This window comes from Scyliorhinus canicula, chromosome 1 (genome assembly GCF_902713615.1).
Source record: "Scyliorhinus canicula chromosome 1, sScyCan1.1, whole genome shotgun sequence".
In the NCBI taxonomy this organism is placed as follows: Eukaryota; Metazoa; Chordata; class Chondrichthyes; order Carcharhiniformes; family Scyliorhinidae; genus Scyliorhinus; species Scyliorhinus canicula.
This window is the reverse complement of record NC_052146.1, coordinates 169,290,034-169,311,847: the sequence shown is the minus strand read 5'-3', so window position 1 is coordinate 169,311,847 and position 21,814 is coordinate 169,290,034. Positions and strand designations below refer to the sequence as shown.

Sequence of the window (21,814 nt, the reverse complement as noted above, 5' to 3'; positions counted from 1 at the left end):
ACCCCTCCAACCTTTATCCAACCGTGTCTAGGCTACATTGAGCAGATGGCAAGCAACTTGGTTTGGGGTGACTGGGCAATTTACTAAGGTGATTTTTGGGTTACTTTAAGGCCGGCAAATTAGGCTCCAGCACTTCCGACTGGAATGAGTAAAATTGAGCCCTGCTGTTGTTTCTTCCCATCTGGCTTAACGTGCAGAATTGAGAGACTCGATGAAGTAGTCTGCAATGTCAGAGTCGCCAGATGATTCATATTCCTTTAATAGTGCTGTGCCTCTGTATCAGGGCACGAGACGTTGGTACTTGGTAGCCACGAGGGATGGCTCTGCAAGCAGACTAGTGAATGGCACCACCAAAGTGCACAACGATAAGGTCCAATGTTTCAGTTTATTTTTGCCAATCTACTTTACAGAAGTTGCATTGTATCTTCCTTACACCGTTGATGACTGGCAGGTAAAGGCTATCGTGCTTGGCCAAGCAAATCTTTCAAGACTTGGGGGAGGCAATGGCGCAGTGTTATTGTCACTGGACTATTAAACCAGAAACTCAGAGTAACGCTCTGGGGAGCCAGATTCAAATTCTACGACTGCAGATAGTGAAATTTTAATTTAATAAACATCATGAATTAAAAGTCTAATGACCTTGAACCCCATTGTCGCTTGTTGGAAAAACCCATCTGGTTCAGTAATGTCCTTTAGGGAAGGAAATTGCTCATCCTTACCTGGTCTGCCCTACATGTGACTCCAGACCCAATGTTGTTGACTCTTAACTGCCCACTCAAGGGCAATTAGGGATGGGCAATAAATGCTGGCACAGCTTAAAACACCCACTTCCCATTAACAAATTTTTAAAAACGGAGTTTTAAATTGTTGTATTGTTACGTTATTCTTAAAGATCTAGGAACTAATTGTTATGTGACTGTAACCTCGGTGGTTGGTAAAATTCTAGAATCGATCGTTAAGGATGAGATTTCTAAATTCTTGGAAGAGCAGGGTCGGATTAGAACAAGTCAACATGGATTTAGTAAGGGGAGGTCGTGCCTGACGAACCTGTTAGAATTCTTTGAGGAGGTGACAAGTAGGTTAGACCAGGGAAACCCAGTGGATGTGGTCTATCTGGATTTCCAAAAGGCCTTTGATAAGGTGCCACACAGGAGGCTGCTGAGTAAGGTGAGGGCCCATGGTGTTCGAGGTGAGCTACTGGCATGGGTTGAGGATTGGCTGTCTGACAGAAGGCAGAGAGTTGGGATAAAAGGTTCTTTTTCGGAATGGCAGCCGGTGACCAGCGGTGTCCCACAGGGTTCAGTATTGGGGCCGCAACTGTTCACCATATATATTAATGATCTGGATGAAGGGACTGGGGGCATTCTAGCGAAGTTTGCCGATGATACGAAGTTAGGTGGTCAGGCAGGTAGTGCTGAGGAAGTGGGGAGGCTGCAGAAGGATCTAGACAGTTTGGAAATGGCTGATGCATCCCAGAGTGCTAAAAGAGATGGCTAGGGAAATTGCAGATGCACTAGTGATAATTTACCGAAATTCACTAGACTCTGGGGTGGTCCCGGTGGATTGGAAATTAGCAAACGTGACGCCACTGTTTAAAAAAGGAGGTAGGCAGAAAGGAGGAAATTATAGGCCAGTGAGCTTAACTTCGGTAGTAGGGAAGATGCTGGAATCTATCATCAAGGAAGAAATTGCGAGGCATCTGGATAGAAATTGTCCCATTGGGCAGACGCAGCATGGGTTCGTAAAAGGCAGGTCATGCCTAACTAATTTAGTGGAATTTTTTGAGGACATTACCAGTGCAGTAGATAACGGGGAGCCGATGGATGTGGTATATCTGGATTTCCAGAAAGCCTTTGACAAGGTGCCACACAAAAGGTTGCTGCATAAGATAAAGATGCATGGCATTAAGGGTAAAGTAATAGCATGGATAGAGGATTGGTTAATTAATAGAAAGCAAAGAGTTGGGATAAATGGGTGTTTCTCTGGTTGGCAATCAGTAGCTAGTGGTGTCCCTCAGGGATCCGTGTTGGGCCCACAATTGTTCACAATTTACATAGATGATTTGGAGTTGGGGACCAAGGGCAATGTGTCCAAGTTTGCAGATGACACTAAGATGAGTGGTAAAGCGAAAAGTGCAGAGGATACTGGAAGTCTGCAGAGGGATTTGGATAGGTTAAGTGAATGGGCTCGGGTCTGGCAGATGGAATACAATGTTGACAAATGTGAGGTTATCCATTTTTGTAGGAATAACAGCAAACGGGATTATTATTTAAACGATAAAATATTAAAGCATGCCGCTGTTCAGAGAGACTTGGGTGTGCTAGTGCATGAGTCACAGAAGGTTGGTTTACAAGTGCAACAGGTGATTAAGAAGGCAAATGGAATTTTGTCCTTCATTGCTAGAGGGATGGAGTTTAAGACTAGGGAGGTTATGTTGCAATTGTATAAGGTGTTAGTGCGGCCACACCTGGAGTATTGTGTTCAGTTTTGGTCTCCTTACTTGAGAAAGGACGTACTGGCGCTGGAGGGTGTGCAGAGGAGATTCACTAGGTTAATCCCAGAGCTGAAGGGGTTGGATTATGAGGAGAGGTTGAGTAGACTGGGACTGTACTCATTGGAATTTAGAAGGATGAGGGGGGATCTTATAGAAACATTTAAAATTATGAAGGGAATAGATAGGATAGATGCGGGCAGGTTGTTTCCACTGGCGGGTGACAGCAGAACTAGGGGACATAGCCTCAAAATAAGGGGAAGTAGATTTAGGACTGAGTTTAGGAGGAACTTCTTCACCCAAAGGGTTGTGAATCTATGGAATTCCTTGCCCAGTGAAGCAGTTGAGGCTCCTTCATTACATGTTTTTAAGGTAAAGATAGATAGTTTTTTGAAGAATAAAGGGATTAAGGGTTATGGTGTTCGGGCCGGAAAGTGGAGCTGAGTCCACAAAAGATCAGCCATGATCTCATTGAATGGCAGAGCAGGCTCGAGGGGCCAGATGGCCTACTCCTGCTCCTAGTTCTTATGTTCTTATGTAATTCAACGTGAGAAAATGTGAGGTCTTGCACTTTGGAAAAAAGAATCCAAGCATAGACTACTTTCTAAATGGTGAGAAAATTCATAAAGCCAAAGTACAAAGGGATCTGGGAGTGCTAGTCGAGGATTCCCTAAAGGTAAACATGCAGGTTGAATCTGTGATTAAGAAAGCGAATGCAATGTTGTCATTTATCTCAAGAGGGTTGGAATATAAAAGTGCTACTGAGCCTTTATAAGGCTCTGGTTAGGCCCCATTTGGAGTACTGTGTCCAGTTTTGGGCCCCACATCTCAGGAAGGACATACTGGCACTGGAGCGTGTCCAGCGGAGATTCACACGGATGATCCCTGGAATGGCGGGTCTAACATATGATGAACGGCTGAGGATCCTGGGATTGTATTCATTGGAGTTTAGAAGGTTAAGGGGAGATCTAATAGAAACTTACAAGATAATACATGGCTTAGAAAGGGTGGACGCAAAGAAACTGTTTCCGTTAGGGGAGGAGACGAGGACCCTTGGGCACAGCCTTAGAATTAGAGGGGGTAAATTCAGAACAGAAATGCGGAGACATTTCTTCAGCCAGAGAGTGGTGGGCCTGTGGAATTCATTGCCGCGGAGTGCAGTGGAGGCCGGGACGCTAAATGGCTTCAAGGCAGAGATAGATAAATTCTTGATGTCGCGAGGAATTAAGGGCTACGGGGAGAATGCTGGTAGGTGGAGTTGAAATGCCCATCAGCCATGATTGAATGGCGGAGTGGACTCGATGGGCCGAATGGCCTTACTTCCACTCCTATGTCTTATGGTCTTATATCCCATGGTGTTACATTCATGCTAGCAATGCAGTCATGTGTCAAGTGACAATGTGTCCGTTTATCAATCCACTAGCCACATGGAGAACTGTAATGCATTTGATCAAGCTCCAGCATTTTGAGTCTGAAGTGTAATTGTTTCTAACTTATGGGACCAGAAGCCATAACACTGATATTTCTATTAGATAAGGTCATCATAGTGATGACTAAGAGGAGGTAAGGTGATCCAATTAATTTGTGGAAATGGCTCAAGGGGCTGTTCCTAATACATTGATACTGGTTTTGCATGATAGCACCAGTTTATTTAAAATATATTCCTTGTGCATCGTATACCATTTCTCTTTAGAATGAAGAGGCCAATTGCAGGTGAGCAAGATTAACCAAGATTGCTTGTTCCTCTTTATCTTAACATCATGTGTTGCCAATGCAATGTAACTGATAGTAATTTGCATGGTTAGTTTGCAGTTTTTAGATCATTCATCTAAAACCTCCTTTAGTAATCTTGAAGTCTTAATTTTAATTTGTTTTAGATTTTGATCAGGTGAAGCCCCCAATCTGGCTCCAGACCCTCATGACTGCCTGCTGTTTTGCCAGTGATTTCAGCATTCAGAGTATTGCCATTTCACTGGTGCTCGACTTAGTTGGTTTAGCTCAGTCGGTTGCTGCTGTTAGTGGAGAAAACCTGAATAACCTTGAACCAGCGCAGCCCAGGAGTCCAAGCCAGGGAACTGTGGCCGTCGTCATCATGCCACCACTTACACAAGGAAACCTAAAGTATATGACTCAAAATACTGAATTTTTCAAGGTGAGTGCATCGAGTACAAGGTGAGAGCTGGTTATGATGAAAGGTCACAATCGTCAACTCAGTTCCTCTCTCCACAAATGCTGCATTAGGTTAGATGCTGAATACTTCCATCATTTTCTGTGTTTCTTACTTAAGAGTTCACTATTTTTTCTGCAGATGTGGATAAACATGTTTCAGAAATTCTGTAATAGATTCACAAACTAGCAGCTGCCATTTTTTTCATAATTTAGAAACCTTTATTGTTATGTTTCTACAAGGAATTTGTTGACGCCTTGATGTGGCACGAAGCACAGTGGTTAGCACTGTTGCTTCATAGCGCCAGGGTCCCGAGTTCGATTCCCGGCTTGGTTCGCTGTCTGTGCGGTGTCTGCACGTTCTCCCCATGTCTAAGTGGGTTTCCTCCGGGTGCTCCGGTTCCCTCCCACAAGTCCCAAAAGACGTGCTGTTAGGTAACTTGGACATTCTGAATTCTCCCTCCATGTACCCAAACAGGCGCCAAAATGTGGCAACTAGGGGCTTTTCACAGTAACTTCATTGGTGTTAATGTAAGCCTACTTGTGACAATAAAGATTATTATGAATTTGCTTGAGCCAATAAGTGTTGGGAAGTTGCTGGCTTGCATGCCATCTTTTTCTGGCTGTGAATAGTGAGAAATATAACGCACAGACACAGATGTTTTAGAAGCCAAATTGTATAAAGTAGTGGAGCAATAAAGTCTGCAAGATGCTTGGAATGTAGAGGAACATAGTTGGAAATTGTTCAGTACGCTGGCCCAGTGATTGGATTAGATTTGTTTATTGTTACGTGTACCGAGGTGCAGTAAAAAAATATTGTTCTATGTACAGTTCAGACAGGGGCTGGTTTAGCTCACTCGGCTAAATCGCTGGCTTTTAAACCAGACCAAGCAGGCCAGCAGCACGGTTCGATTCCCGTACCAGCCTCCCCGGAGAGACGCCGGAATGTGGCGACTAGGGGCTTTTCACAGTAACTTCATTGAAGCCTACTCGTGACAATAAGCGATTTTCATTTCAGATCATTCCGTACATGAAAAGAAAATACAAACATAAAGTACACAATGTCAATGCATAGACACAGGCATCGGGTGAAGCATACAGGAGTGTAGTAGGTAGCACTGTTGCTTCACAGCTCCAGGGTCCCAGGTTCAATTCCTGGCTTGGGTCACTGTCTGTGTGGAGTCTACATGTTCTCCATGTGTCTGCATGGGTTTCCTCCGGGTGCTCCAGTTTCCTCCCACAAGTCCCTAAAGACATGCTTGTTAGGTAATTTGGACATTCTGAATTCTCCCTCTGTGTACCTGACCAGGTGCCGGAATGTGGCGACTAGGGGCTTTTCACAGTAACTTCATTGCAGTGTTGATGTAAGCCTACTTGTGACAATAAAGATTATTATTAATTACTCAGTAGAGAAGATGTGTGAAGAGATCAAATCCGACCATAAGAGGGTCATTTAGGAGTCTGGTAACAACGGGGAAGAAGCTGTTTTTCAATCTGTTAATGCATGTTCTCAGACTTTTGTAGCTCCTGCCTGATGGAAGAAGTTGGAAGAGTCAATAAGCCAGGTGGGAGGGGTCTTTGATTATGCTTGCCCGCTTTCCCAAGGCAGCGGGAGGTGTAGATAGTGTGAATGGGTGAGAGGCGGGTGTGATACAGCCAGATAGGATGCTTTCTCAGGTGCATCTGTAAAGGTTGGTAAGAGTTGATGTGGATATGTCATATTTCCTCAGTTTCCTGCTGTTGTGCTTTCTTGGTCGTAGCGTAGACGTGGGTGGACCAGGGCAGATTGTTGATGATGTGCACACCTAGGAATTTGAAGCTGTCAAAGATCTCCACCTCGGCCCCATTGATGCAGACAGGGATGTGTACGATACTTTGCTTCCTGAAGTCAATGACCAGCTCTTTAGTTCAACTGACGTTGAGGGAGAGATTGTTGTTGTTACACCACTCCACTAGGTTCTCTATCTCCCTCCTGACTTATCGTTGTTCGAGATCCGACTCACTACGGTTGTGTCGTTAGCAAACTTGTAGATGGAGTTGGAGCCAAATGTTTCCACGCAGCCGTGTATATATAGGGAGTATAGTAGGGGCTAAGTACGGAGCCTTTCGGGTCCTGGTATTGAGGACTATTGTGGAGGAGGTGCTATTGTTTATCCTTACTGATTGTGGTCTATGGGTCAGAAAGTCGAGGATACAGTTGCAGAGTGAGGAGCCAAGTCCGAGGCTTTGGAGCTTTGATATGCTCCAGCAATGAGTGTAGAGCACAGGCTTCTGGCTGTGGACGGTTGTAACGGTATGTGAATTGCAGTGGATCTAGGCATTCTGGGAGTATGGAGTTGATGTGCCTCATGACCACCCTCGAAGCACTTCATTATGATCGATGTCAAGGCCACCGGACGATAGTCATTGAGGCACGTTGCCTGGTTCTTCTCTGGCACAGGTGTATGGTGGTCTTCTTGAAGCAGTTGGGAATCTCGGAACGGAATTGGGAGAGATTGAAGATATCCGCCAACACATCTGCCAGTTTGTTCGCGCAGGATCTGAGTGCATGACCAAGAATCCCGTCCGGACCCGTCGCCTTCCAAGAGTTCACTTTCAAAAGGCCGATCTGACTTTGGAAGCTGTGACGGTGGGAATGGGTGTGTCCAGGATTGCTGGAGCAGTTGACAGCGGTTTAATGATATCCTGCTCGAACCGAGCATAGAATGCATTGAGTTCATCGGGGGAAGGTGTGCTGCTGCCAGTGATTCTGTTCGGCTTTCCTTTGTAGCCCATTAGGTTGTTTAAGCCTTGCCACAACCGACGAGAGTCTGTGACGCTAGTCTGTGACTCTAGGAGCTCTTCTGTTGCCTCAGACCAGCACTGTATGACCTTCTTAACCAGATTCTCCTGCTTAAATTTCTGCTAGTATGCCGGGAGAAGGAGCACCGTCTTATGGTCCGATTTTCTGAAGTGAGGACGGGGGATGGATCGTTGGGCGCCCTTGATCTTTGTGTAGCAGTGATCGAGAGTGATTTGGAGAGGCATAGCATGTTCTTGATGTTTTATGCAAAGTTAAGTTGAATTGTTGAATTAAAGGAGTCCGGTCATAATTGCTTTTCGTATGTTCACACCGTGACAAAAAAAAAGTTTAACAATTCATACCTGGTATCTCAAGAATTTGCTTGGCTTGCTCTCGAAGAAACATTGGTCTGAAAGACATGAATATCCATTCTAAATTACAAAGGAATGCTGTTGGGTTCTTGGGTTTTGTAACTGTACAAAGCATAGAACTACAAGAATTGGCTCCCATATAAGATGCTCTAACAGTTTATAGGTGTGGCTAACATAGCTGGACCCAACACAGTATCTATGGAAAACCCAAATTTGTAACTGAAATTCAAAGAAATTTTGAAACTAAGGATGCATTATCGTAAATAGCTATTTAGCAAGGAATTTAGGCATGTAATAACAGCATTGGGTAAGTGCAAGCAAATTGGTTTATGGCAAGGTGGGGGCAGTGGCAGAATGGAAATGACTGGTAATTCAGCTGGTGGAATTATTATTAACTAATTGAATGAATCAGTCAACTCAGTACCTTCTCGAGGACAGTTGGAGATGGATAACAAATAATATCCTTGACTGCGACACCTACATCCCATTAAATATATTTTTTAAATTGAACAGCATGAGTGGGGGCAGGACTAGCAACAATATGATGGAAAGAATAATCTCCCTTCTCCTAAAATTTCTATATGTACGATTCTACTGTGAAGAAACTAATTTGAAAAATAGTACACGGCACCACCCTGTTTGGGTTGCGAACATCAAGTCAAAAGAGAGTGCTTATGTTGTGTATCATTAACAATTAAAATATAATTATTGATTTTATGTCCTTTTTGTTTTAAAGCAAGTGGCAGTGATACTTTGGAACCAGCTTGGGGATAAAACTCCACAGTATTACCAGAAAAGTGTGGAACTATTTTACCAACTGCATAACCTCGTCCCATCTTCCACCATTTGCGAAGATGTCATTAGTCAACAACTTTTGCACAAAGACAAGGTATGAGGATATCTGGAAATATTTATTGTTATCAGACATGTATGAGATAATTATGTGACCTGTACTGAGCTCACCACCACAGAATTTGCTCCTCTTGAAAATCCATGGCCAAAACAACATTGTGGTCTAGAAATTGAGCTGCTTTTTGATCAGATGTGGTGCAACATTAAAGGCTTCAAAATGGTGAGTAGGAAGTGTGCACACGCATCTGACAGGAACAAGAGCACTCGTTATATTGGTCAGGACAAAAATGCGTCCTTTGCACACGTCTAAAGGAGACTATGGGTTTTTTTGCATTAAAAAATAAATTAGGTAATGCTTCCTTGAGGCCTTTGCTCAAACATTGGTTTGCCCTGAGGCAACCAATCTCACAAACCAGCTACAATGAAGAAGGCACGGTTTAACTGAACGTGGATCTGGAGGAGTAATTTCGAGACCTGTACTATGATTATTAATGATACATTTTAATAGGGGGAGGCAGTTACATAGGGTAATGTTAATGGACAAGAATCCAGAGGACCAGGGACACAGTTACAAATCCCACCACAACAGTTGGTGGAAATTAAATGCATTAATCAATCTGGAATTTTAAAAAGAAAGCTACTCACAATTAATGGTGACCATGAAACCATCATCAATTGTTCTTAAAATTCATTCCAGTTTTCAGAAATCTGCTATCTTTACCTGGTCTGGCCTACATGTGTCTTCAGACTCACAGAATCTTAAATGCCCTCTGAAACGGCCTATCCAGCCACTCAATTGCATCAAACCACAACAAAGCCAAAAAGGAATGAATCAACCTAGGGGTCAGAAATGACGACAGCACACCCAGCCTTGCTGACCCGGCAAAGCCTTACTAACATCTGGGGGCTTGTGGCAAAATTGGGAGAGCTGTCCCCCAGGTGAGTCAAGAAACAGCCTGACCTAGCCATACTAATAAAATCATACCTTACAGGCTATGTCCCAGATTCCTGAACTGATGGGTTGTGGATGCTTGATGTTGAATACATACAAGGGGGCAGCAGGGTAGCATGGTGGTTAGCATAAATGCTTCACAGCTCCAGGGTCCCAGGTTCGATTCCCGGCTGGGTCACTTTCTGTGTGGAGTCTGCACGTCCTCCCCCTGTGTGCGTGGGTTTCCTCCGGGTGCTCCGGTTTCCTCCCACAGTCCAAAGATGTGCGGGTTAGGTGGATTGGCCATGCTAAATTGCCCGTCGTGTCCTAATAAAAAAAAAAAGTAAGGTTAAGGGGGGGTTGTTGGGTTACGGGTATAGGGTGGATACGTGGGTTTGAGTAGGGTGATCATGGCTCGGCACAACATTGAGGGCCGAAGGGCCTGTTCTGTGCTGTACTGTTCTATGTTCTAAGGCTGGGATAGACAGATTTTTGGTGTCTCGGAATCAAGGGATATGGGGAACAGGCAAGAAAATGGAGTTGAAGCCATAGAAGAGCCATGTTGAATAGTGGAGCAGGCTAGACGTGCCATATAGAACAGAATCATAGAATCCTTACAGTTCAGAAGGAGGTCATTCGGCCCATCGAGTCTGCATTGACCTTCTGAAATAGGGTGCTACCCTGCCCTATCCCTACAACCCCACCTAACTTGTATATGCCTGGCCACTAAGGGCCAATTGAACATGGTAATTTAACCCGCACATCTTTGGACTGTGGGAGGAAACCGGAGCACCCAGAGAAAACCCACGCAGACACGGGGAGAATGTGCAGACTCCTCACAGACAGTCACCCAAGGTCTAAATTGAACCTGGGACCTGGGTCCCTGGTGCTGTGATGCTGGTCTACTACTACTCTTATTTGTGAAAGTGTGTTCTCCCATTATGTGCCCCCCCCCCCCCCCCCCCCGAGAGGTCAGAGGTCAAGGAAGAAAAGGGAGGAGTCGGAAATGAACATGTGAAGGTGAGGGATGGAAATTGGAAGTAAAATTGATACACTTTTTCAGGTACAGACGGGAACATGAAGCAGCACCGAAACAGCTGTCAATGTTCCGATAAAAGGATTGTGGATGGGGCCAGAGTAAGACCAGAACAAGGAATGTTCCACCTACCCCATAAAGTGACAGGCAAAACTGGGACTCATTACTGGTACCCATAGCCACGCCTCTGGTTTGGAGGAAATGAGACATGTTAAAGAAGAAATTGTTGAGTGAGAGGGCAAGTTCAGTCAGACGGAGGAGAGCGGTAGTGGATGGGAATTGTTCAGGACTCTGTTTGAGGAAGAAGCGGAGAGCCCTCAGACCATCCTGGTGGGGATTGAAAGTATAAAGGGTTTGGACATCCATGGTAAAAAGGAGGCGGTTAGGGCTGGGACATTGGAAGTAGTTGATATGATGTAGGGCATCGAAGGAATCACGGATGTAGGAGGAGAGAATATGGATCAAGATAGGAAGAAATGAGTTCATTGGGGCTGGAACAGGCTGACACGATGGGTCTACCAGGACAGTCCTGTTTGTGGATTTTGGGGAGGAGATAGAAGCGAGCTGTCCAGGGTTGGGAGACTATAAGATTAGAAGCTGTTGAGGGAAGATCTCCAGAGGAGATGAGGTCAGGGACAGTCCTGGAAACAATGGCTTGTTGTTGGATGGTGTGGTCATGTCCAGGGGAGGTAGGAGGAAGTGTCTGAGAGTTGGCGCTCAACCTCTGCAAGGTAAAGGTCAATATGTCAGACAACAACAGCCTCACCCTTGTCGTCGGATTTGATGACAAAGTTAGGGTTGGACCTGAGAGAGCGGAATGCAGCAAGTTCAGAAGGCGACAAGTTTGAGTGGATGAGGGCAGCAAAGAAATTGAGACGGTCGATGTCACGTCGACAGTTCTCAATGAAAAGATCAAGAGCAGGTGAATGGGGGGGGGGGGGGGGGGGGGTGAGACTCTGCCTGAAGAAGTAAGCACGGAGGCGAAGGCAACAAGAGTTCATCATGTCAAGCCCGAAATACGATAGCGGGGGGTGGGGTCGATGGGGGCAGACAGCAAAGTGAAATCAAGACTACACCAGCGATGATATTGAATGGCGGAGCAGGCCTTAAGGACTAATTGGCCCACTCCTGTTATTAAATTCTGTGTTCCTATATTTGAAATTTTGTTAATCTTTTATTGTAGAAAATACGTATGGAGGCACATGTCAATTTTTCAGTACTTTGGCACATTACCCGAGACCTTCTTATCAACAAGGCGTCCTCATTTAATCGCACTTTTGACAGGTTAGTAAATTTAAAAGGTAAATTTACATTGATATAATGGCATTTTAAATATTGGCCTTTTAAGTTGATTACTGTATGTTGTACAATAGATTTTCTGAAGCTTGCTTTGATCTATTTGTGGAACAGAGAGATACTTTACAGAATCCTTCCTTGAGGAGATTTAATACAATAGGTAGAGATGAAATCTATTCAATCTGTGAAATGAATAAGATTGAAAATATTTTCTATCTCTTTTTTTTTAAATACCCATTTCTTATTCCAAATGTATTTCCTTAGGAGGAACTCAGAATTGTAGATATTTACACTTTATAATTTATGGGCAAGTGTGCTGCTGTTTGTTTTATTCAGGCTTTCACTAAATGTTCTGCTAAATTGTTGATGCTCACACATAGGCCAGGATTTTCCAGAATCTGGGTGGGTTTCCCACCACCAGCAGGATCTTCTGGTCCAGCTGACGTCAGTGGCCATTTGTGTTGATTGGTGGCCCCGCCACCTGGGAACCCACTAGCCGATGACAAACTGCCTCTGGCACCAGGAAATCCGCTGTGGGACCAGAATATTCCTGTCATAGTTATAGGTCCTCCAGCTAACGGTGTGAATATAAGATACCTCTGATTTCTGTTTCCTCCTCCATCCTTTTCTCACCATTCCCAAAAGCAATTTTTGTGAAAATATCTTTATCTTTGGCTTTATTATAAACGGTTATGAATTTGCAACAGGTGATGCCTGTGAAAGTACTTAAGACTCAAGCCAGTTTTTAAAATAATAATCTTTATTATTGTCACAAGTAGGTTTACATAAAAACTGCAGTGAATTTACTGTGAAAAGCCCCTAGTCACCACATTCCGGCACTTGTTCGGGTTCATAGAGGGAGAATTCAGAATGTCCAATTCACCTAACAAGCACGTCTTTCGGGACTTGTGGGAGGAAACCGGAGCACTGGGAGGAAACCCACACAGACCCGGGGAGGATGTGCAGACTCCTCACAGACAGTGACCCAAGTGGGAATCGAACCTGGGACCCTGGCGCTGTGAAGCAACCGTGCTAACCACAGTGCTACCGTGCTGTTTTAATTTACAAAGAGTCTTTCACTGGCATTTCTGCATTACAACGGGAATAATAACTTGGGGAAGACTTTACTTGGAGGCTAAATATCAAAAGTTTGCTCACTTGTACAAAGTTCACTGCCTGCGCGGTTGAATTGCAGATGGGCAAGCAGTTGCTACTAAAACCAGTTAGAAATGGTGGTGTATAGTGTATGTTTGTGCTAAAGTCAAAATGTAGTCACAATGCACTCACAATTTACTTGGTGTTGTGAGGAGTTCCTAATGTTGGTCTACTATAAGGAGTATTAAGAGATGCTTGTGGATTGTTAAAAGAGTCAGCATGGACCACCACCCTTGGGTAGGAGAGAAATTCACTTTGGGGCCAAGTTGACTCTGTAAGATGACATTTCTGGCCAAAGCATCCTGTATGGATTTCTCAACAGCTTGGTTTGGAGACTGAAGAGTAAGCTTAGTAATGAGGTTGGGCTGAAAATAATTGAACTTTGACCACCTCTATTGATAATGGACAAATATCTGGAGTAATTGAGGAAACAATTGAAGTGTGACATCCAAGATGGAGGGGGTGGAGGAAATTATATCTTGCCACCAGCTCAAAAGGATATGAAATATTTTGTTGTTTTGAGTGTAAGGATCCTTGTTTTAAGGATATAATATGAATTTGGTAAGTGAATACTTTCCATATACATACAATTCCAATCCACACAAATCAAGAAAAGGTGAACAGTTTAGAATAGTCCTAGTTGCAAGTCTGAGGTCGGGCGATGGGAGCGGTCTGAGGTCGGGCTTTGGGAGCAGTCTGAGGTCGGGCGTTGGGAGCGGTCTGAGGTCGGGCGATGGGAGCGGTCTGAGGTCGGGCGATGGGAGCGGTCTGAGGTCGGGCGATGGGAGCGGTCTGAGGTCGGGCGTTGGGAGCGGTCTGAGGTCGGGCGTTGGGAGCGGTCTGAGGTCGGGCGATGGGAGCGGTCTGAGGTCGGGCGATGGGAGCGGTCTGAGGTCGGGCGATGGGAGCGGTCTGAGGTCGGGCGTTGGGAGCGGTCTGAGGTCGGGCGTTGGGAGCGGTCTGAGGTCGGGCGATGGGAGCGGTCTGAGGTCGGGCGATGGGAGCGGTCTGAGGTCGGGCGATGGGAGCGGTCTGAGGTCGGGCGATGGGAGCGGTCTGAGGTCGGGCGATGGGAGCGGTCTGAGGTCGGGCGATGGGAGCGGTCTGAGGTCGGGCGATGGGAGCGGTCTGAGGTCGGGCGATGGGAGCGGTCTGAGGTCGGGCGATGGGAGCGGTCTGAGGTCGGGCGATGGGAGCGGTCTGAGGTCGGGCGATGGGAGCGGTCTGAGGTCGGACACAGGGAGAGGTCTGAGGTTGGCCGATGGGAGCGGTCTGAGGTCGGGCGATGGGAGCGGTCTGAGGTCGGGCGATGGGAGCGGTCTGAGGTCGGGCGATGGGAGCGGTCTGAGGTCGGGCGATGGGAGCGGTCTGAGGTTGGGCGATGGGAGCGGTCTGAGGTCGGGCGATGGGAGCGGTCTGAGGTCGGACACAGGGAGAGGTCTGAGGTTGGCCGATGGGAGCGGTCTGAGGTCGGACGCAGGGAGAGGTCTGAGGTCGGGCGATGGGAGCGGTCTGAGGTCGGGCGATGGGAGCGGTCTGAGGTCGGGCGATGGGAGCGGTCTGAGGTCGGACACAGGGAGAGGTCTGAGGTTGGCCGATGGGAGCGGTTTGAGGTCGGACGCAGGGAGAGGTCTGAGGTCGGGCGATGGGAGCGGTCTGAGGTCGGGCGATGGGAGCGGTCTGAGGTCGGGCGATGGGAGCGGTCTGAGGTCGGGCGATGGGAGCGGTCTGAGGTCGGGCGATGGGAGCGGTCTGAGGTCGGGCGATGGGAGCGGTCTGAGGTCGGGCGATGGGAGCGGTCTGAGGTCGGACACAGGGAGAGGTCTGAGGTTGGCCGATGGGAGCGGTCTGAGGTCGGACGCAGGGAGAGGTCTGAGGTCGGGTGCAAGGAGAGACTGCAAGCCGGATGTTGGCCGCTAGAGAGGTCGCAATTCAAAAGTTGGGCCAGAGGTCAGACCCTCGTGGAGGTCTGGCGCGGGGTTAGGCCACAGGCTGAAGGTTAGAAGAGGCCGCGGGCCAGAGGTTGGTCATGGGGAGAGGCCTGACGGAGAGGTTGGGTGAGGGGCCGGAGGTCGGGCGAGGGCTGGAGGTCGGATGCAGGGGGAACTGAAGTCAGACAAAGGTAGCGGGGTGTGGAGAGCAGGGGCCGGGCGTGAGGGGACAGGCCACAAGTCAGAGGGGCAGGGAGGGGAAGTATCTGCAGTGATCAGGAAGATCCAAGAGCATGAGGTTCTTGAAGCAGGATGGACATCAGTGTAAGTATTTCAACTGACCTGGTATAATGCTCTTGTGCTTTTTTTCTGATGAGGAAACTCCAGTTTCAACATTGTTTCCGAAGGTAGCTGATCTTTCCCATAAAGTCGATTCATTTAAAGTCACCGTTTTCAAGAGCACAAACACAAAATGTCTGCCGGCTGCTGTAAGCATAATGTGTATGTCACTGACCCCAAAATCCATGCCATTGGATTCACAGAATGGTTACAACACAGAAGGAGGCCATTTGGCCAGTCATGTCTGTGCTGGTCCTCTGAAGAAACAAATCACCGTTGATAGAAATTGGCTTTCTAGTTAGCTACAGATGATATAGGTAAAAGGTTTAATTGAGAACTCATTAAGAATAATTAACTAAATCATATTAACCATGAGTGAGGAAAGACGAATAGCTGGGAACATTTTGCAAATTGCTTGAGACTTGCTAGAGACTGAAGGAACAGTGATGTCAGCTGGCTGAAAGGTCCCATTGTGTGAAAGAACGAGCAGTTCTATTTCTATGGAAACAGCCAGTCTAGAGAGATACTTTCTTAGCAAAAACTGTGTTTCTCCAATAATGTCTCGATATATTTGTGGATAAGTTGGAAACTTGGCAGGTGATGGTATGGGAAAATTTGTGCCAATATATTTAAATACATATCTCTCTTAAATTGACGGACAGACAGTTTGGCCGAATTGAGTGAATTATAAATTAGTTAAATCCAATCACAGCTGTAAAGAATGTGAGACCTTAAGCTAATAATCTCCTTAAGAATCACTTGTTGGGATGGAAACATCCATTCCGGAATCAATCTATCTCTTTCTGAAACGTATTTTCTTTGCTTGTTTTGCTAAATTGCCATCATTCTTTTGTTTAAATCACTCAGTCATTTTATACTGTGTATTATGATTTGAAGAATTACCACGATTTGTAATTGAATGAAAACTCAACTACTGCATTCGCTAAAGACAATCAATCTGACCTAATCTTGTATTGACAAATAAAGTTTACCAGTGGCACAAGCTGACAAATAAAGTTCAACTGAACTTTGCTAAAAAAAAACACAGACTTCGGGGGCCGATTCTCCAAAATGGAGACCAAGTATTCGCGCCGTCGTGAACACCAAGTATTCGCGCCGTCGTGAAATGGGCACGGGGCCGACAGATTCTGGCCCCCATAGAGGGCCCGCACGGCGCTGGAGCGGTTCACGCCGCTCCAGTGTCCCTTCCTGGCGCCAAGTGGGCGCCGCGCGAACACACGCATGTGCAGTTGGGCCGCGCCAACCTCCGCATGCACGGGGGACTTCTTCAGCGCGCCCGGCCCCAGGACTCTGCCATATCCACTCTGCCTATCCGGGCCAGAGAATCGGCGTCCCACCAATTCCAGCGGTCCGTGGCCGCGTCAAACGTGCCGGCACAAATGGCGCAGATTCTCCGCACCTCGAAGAATCGCGCACCGGCGTTGTGGCGCAGTTGCGCTGATTCTCCAGCTCGGCGCTGGGCTCGGAGAATCTCGCCCTTGATCTCTGTTATTTGGGAACTAAGAAGGGATAATGGTTATCCAGGGTTCCGCATAGCCACAGAGATCCATCAACTGTGTACCACTCCCCTGCCTTTTCCCCCAGCACTGCAGCATTTCTCCTGTTTATTGCCTTTTGAATGCCTCAATCGATGCTGTCTCCATTACACTCTATGGCAGTGCATTCCAGATCCTAAATTCTCATTTCCTCATGTCGCTATTGCTTCTTTTGCCAATTACCTCGAATCTATGCCCTCTAATTCTTGACCGTTCCAGCAATGGGAACAGTTCCTCCTTTAATTAAATGCAAACTACTATTTGGTGTGAACTGGCCATTAGCTACGACTTGCTGCTGGATTCTAGATCATTTTGAGATCTCTGATGATCAGGGGATCATTGGTGTTTTTCTTCTTTTTTTTTTTAAATTTAGGGCACCCAATTTATTTTTTCCAATTAAGGAGCAATTTAGTGTGGCCAATGCACCTGCCCGGCGCATCTTTGGGTTGTGGGGACAAATCCCACGTAGACACGGGGAGAATGTGCAAACTCCACAAGGACCTGACCCAGAGTCGGGACCTCGGGGCCGTAATGTATCAGTGCTAACCACTGTGCCACCGTGCTGCCCTCATTGGTGTTTTTCTGAAGTATAAGTGTTTTTATATTTTTGTGAATCAGGGTGGCACATTGGCACTGCTGCCTCACAACGCTAGATACCCGGGTTGAATTCCAGCCTTGGGTGACTGTGTGGTGTTTGTACCTTCTCCCAGTGTCTGCATGGATTTCCTCTGGGTGCTCCGGTTTCTTCCTGCAGTCCAAAGATGTGCAGGTTCGGTGGATTGGCCGTGCTAAACTTGCCCCCTAGTGTCCAGGGATGTACAGGTTAGGGTGGGGTAGTGGGCCTCTTTCTTTCAGAAGATCAGTGCAGACGATGGGCTGAATGGCCTCCTGCACTGTAGAGATTTTATGATTCTATGAAATTTTGTTTTGACAGGTCTCTCTTTATAATGCTCGATAGCCTGAGTAGCATGGATGGCTCCATCTGTTCAGTGGCTCAGGCCTGGCTGAACCAATGTGTCCAGAGACATGACATTGCAAGGATCCTTGAGCCACTGCTTCTGCTGCTGCTCCATCCAAAAACCCAGCGTATCTCCGTGCAACGAATGCAAATAGAGAGGCACATAAGTAAATCCAAGAATACACCCATTGAAGAAGATGCAGTTAATTACTTGCGAGGAATTAATGGTGCAGATGGTGAGCATTCTGTTATGTGAGAAGTCAGATGTATTTTATTTAATTAACATTTCCATGATCGTAATCTTCTATGCCAAGTGAATTCCAACTATTCTGAATTTCAACATAAATAAATCCCTGCTTACTTTAAATCTTCCTTGAAATCTACCTTTTTAATGGTACCTGTGGTGCTTTCCTGTAATCCCACACCTGCTTGGGTTTGACTCACAACTGTGAATTTGCTTTAGCATTTTTTCTTCTGGGGAAAAAAAATGGCAAGGTGCCAAAGCTTTTCATCTTAGATTCATCAGAATAGATGCAAAAATGCCAAATTTCAAAGCCAGCCACAATTTATTTTGCATGAGAAAAAGGTGCTGATTGATTGCAAGTCAACTCTGGTCAAGGCATTATCACTATGGAGAATGCACCAGGGAGCTATTGCCCTCCACACTTTTGTTTTATTCAAGAAAAGGCACAATGTCTGGACATTGCCAACAGAGGACAGGACCCTGTGTATGAGAATATGTAAGTGAGCCATTTGTTCCCTTTAAAATTAGCACACTTGCATCTGTCCTGATGAATGCAAGATGAAAAGTTTGAACTTTTTTTTCAACAATACTCAAATTCTGTACTAAGCCACTATCTTCTGTTAAATGGCCACTGCTCGGAATAAAATGGTCTTATGGACTGAGCAGGGAAAAATGGTTTCAAATATTTAAAGATTTTCCCCAGTTGGATACCACACACGTTACAGCTGAAGATTGTTATCTAATTCCCTGCCTCTTTGTGGTCTTCAGTTTGCAGGAAAAAAAACATTAATTTGTTGGAATTGGCAAGAGTGCAACGATAATTTTAATTGGTAATGTTTGTATTGAAAGGAAATATCCAGGGTATTAATTGCAGGTAGAAAGTGGACAGTGTAAAACATGCTTTTTGAAACTCTTTTAAGGCTTGATTTCTGTTTAATCAAATTATTAAAGGTTGTTAACAAGCTTGACTTCAGAAAATCACTGTTGAAGTTAACTTTCTTTCTGGTATCATTTACCCCATAGTTTTTGGACACCTATCCTTTGACTCTGGAAAACACACAGTTTCTAAGGGAACTATGAACAAACATTTAGGTGCAGAAGAAATGGAGAACTTCAGTTTTACGGTAAACCCTCTGAGTGACAGATTGTCTATGCTGAGCACTAGTAGTGAAACCCTACCATTTGGAGTGTCAGACTTCGATTTACAGGAGCAACACGCAGAAATCCTACATAGTTCAGAATCTGGTTGTTCCCAGTCCTCAACAGGAGATAACAGCAGTTATGAGGCAGAACCATTAAGCACGGGCAGTGCTACGACCAATGGGAATTCACAGATTTGGTCAGAAGATTCAGTGGATGTAATTGTGCAGCAAGTGGTTTCACATTTGATCAGCAGCGTTGTAGATGGATTAAAAGACCAGCCTGAATCTCGAGAGTGCCAGGCTCCAGCTCAGACGGAAATCAACGTATTGGGGTCAAGTGTTAACATACAGGCAACAGAGGGTTCTTTTCAAAATGAAACTAAAAGCCTACATATGAGAAGTACCCTGAATGGAATGATTAAGTGTAACAGCCCTGAAAATGTGCTGTCTTCAACTGATGATGGCATTGGGACCATGTCTGGAAGCCTAAGTAGACCTAAATCCTCACCATCGATCACAGTATTTGAAGATCCTTTGTCTAAATACAGTCTTTCTGCAGAAGAGATGCAGTCATTAAAGAGAAGCCCTACTGGTAACCATTTAGGACCATACAGTAAAATGATGGAGAAACCATCTGACAGAGAACTTGGCATCAAAGATTTTCCTAAACCACCTGGTGCAAAACCCAAAATAAAAGTAAGCAAAAAGAAGGAAGATGATAAAAAGAAGGCACAGAACGAAAAAATGAAACCACCTAATGTGTCTTTTGGTGATAGCTTGGATCTGGAGAACTGGTATAGCTGCGGTGAAGGTGAAATTTCTGAAATTGAGAGTGATATTGGATCTCCAGGAGTCTGGAAAACATCAAAATTTCATGTTCATCCTTTATACCAGCATGTTCTACTCTATCTTCAAGTGTGTGACTCCACAAGGGCTTTACATGCTCTTTCTGCAATTGAATCTATCTTGAAAGCAAATCCAGTAGGATTTGTGAGTGCCATTTCCACCACCAGTGTAAATAATACCTATACTCCACAGCTCTCTCTGCTCCAGAATCTAATGGCCAGGCACCGAATTTCTGTCATGGGCAGGGACTTCTACAGTCACATTCCACTTGATTCTAGCCATGCTTTCCGTAGTTCAATGTACATAGAGATCATTATTTCTCTCTGCTTGTACTTTATGAGGAGTTACTACCCAGCCCATGTAAAAGTGACTCAACAGGACCTTTCTGGAAACCAAAATTTGCAAATCGTGAGCATACAGATCCTCACCTTACTTTTTACTGAGCTGGCAAAAGTGACTGAAAGTTCTGCCAAAGGCTTTGCCAGCTTTATCTCTGACATGTTGCTGAAATGTAAAGTTCAGAAGGTAGTCCTCCATTGCTTGCTTTCCTCTGTCTTCAGCGCACAGAAGTGGCATTATCTGAGAACAGCTGGGAAGAATGTAATGGCCATTGAAGAGGGGTTATCTGAGGACAGTATCATCAACTTTTCAGCAGATGAAATTGACAATTGCAGTACATTGCAGGCTCAGCTACTAAAGCTGGTGCAGCGTTTGATTGTCCTGGAGCACAGAGTGATGGTTGCATCTGAAGATAGTGAGACAGGATATGAATTTGTCACCTCTGACCTGGAGAATAGTAATCCACAGCAGCCATTGACCTCCTTACAATATCTACACTCCCAACCAATTACGTCTCAGGGAATGTTCATCTCTGCTGTAATTAAGGCATTAAATCAACCTTTTTCCTGTAAAATGGACTCTCAATGGATTGGGTTGATAACATCAACTCTTCCATATATGGGGAAAGTACTGCAAAAGATGGTGACAGCTGTGACGTTACAACTTTGCCGAAATTTGGACAACCTAATCCATCAGTATAAATATGAATCTGGAATGTCGAACAGCAGGTATTTACTGTTAAAAGTCCTGAGTTTTGATATGTTTAATTTTTTTCTTAAGATTTATTCTTCATTCCACACATTGCAAAAACCCAGTTTAGTAGATTCTGAGGAAAACCATCTACTGAGCACTGAAATGAAAATGTCCTATACAGGTATAAAGCCTTTTTATCCAATTTAGCAGCTCATTATTCCTCAGTTAAGAATTACAACTACTTTAGCATCTCTCCTGAGCAGGTTAAATTAATTCAACAGGGTATTGAAGACCAAGTCCAATTTTTGTAATATAAACAAAAGTGTCGAACATAATCAACATATCAGGCTGCGTTGGCAGAGAGAGAAGTAGTCAATGTTTTGGGACTATAACCTTTCACTAGAACTCAAACATGTTGTGGATGTAACCGGTTTTAAGCAAGTGCAAGAACCATGAGAACAAAGCATTTTTTAAACATGAAAATTTTGACTTTAAAAAGTAAGGTGAGGATCCTTCATTCACCCTCCCTTATCTGCACGGATGTACTCCAGTTTAAAGGATAACACGGGTTGCAGAATATGCCTTGTGCTATAATGTTCTGATTAAACACACAGTCCTTGTACCCAACATGCTAACTGTGGTCAGACAACACCCCACTCTGAAACCAAGTGACAGGTGCTGCTCAA

At 45.2% G+C, this 21,814-nt stretch overlaps 1 protein-coding gene across 8 annotated transcripts in view; it reads left to right on the top strand.

Moving 5' to 3' along the window:
• The window catches only part of dop1a (DOP1 leucine zipper like protein A), a 283,413-nt gene that overhangs the window by 133,671 nt on the left and 127,928 nt on the right, over positions 1-21,814 (top strand). For all 8 annotated transcript variants that reach the window (XM_038802463.1, XM_038802473.1, XM_038802504.1 and 5 more), the window contains 5 exons: positions 4,369-4,643; positions 8,547-8,699; positions 11,813-11,913; positions 17,841-18,100; positions 19,132-21,163. In XM_038802463.1, the coding sequence (XP_038658391.1) occupies positions 4,369-4,643; positions 8,547-8,699; positions 11,813-11,913; positions 17,841-18,100; positions 19,132-21,163 (2,821 nt within the window). The remainder of the gene's footprint in view (positions 1-4,368; positions 4,644-8,546; positions 8,700-11,812; positions 11,914-17,840; positions 18,101-19,131; positions 21,164-21,814) is intronic.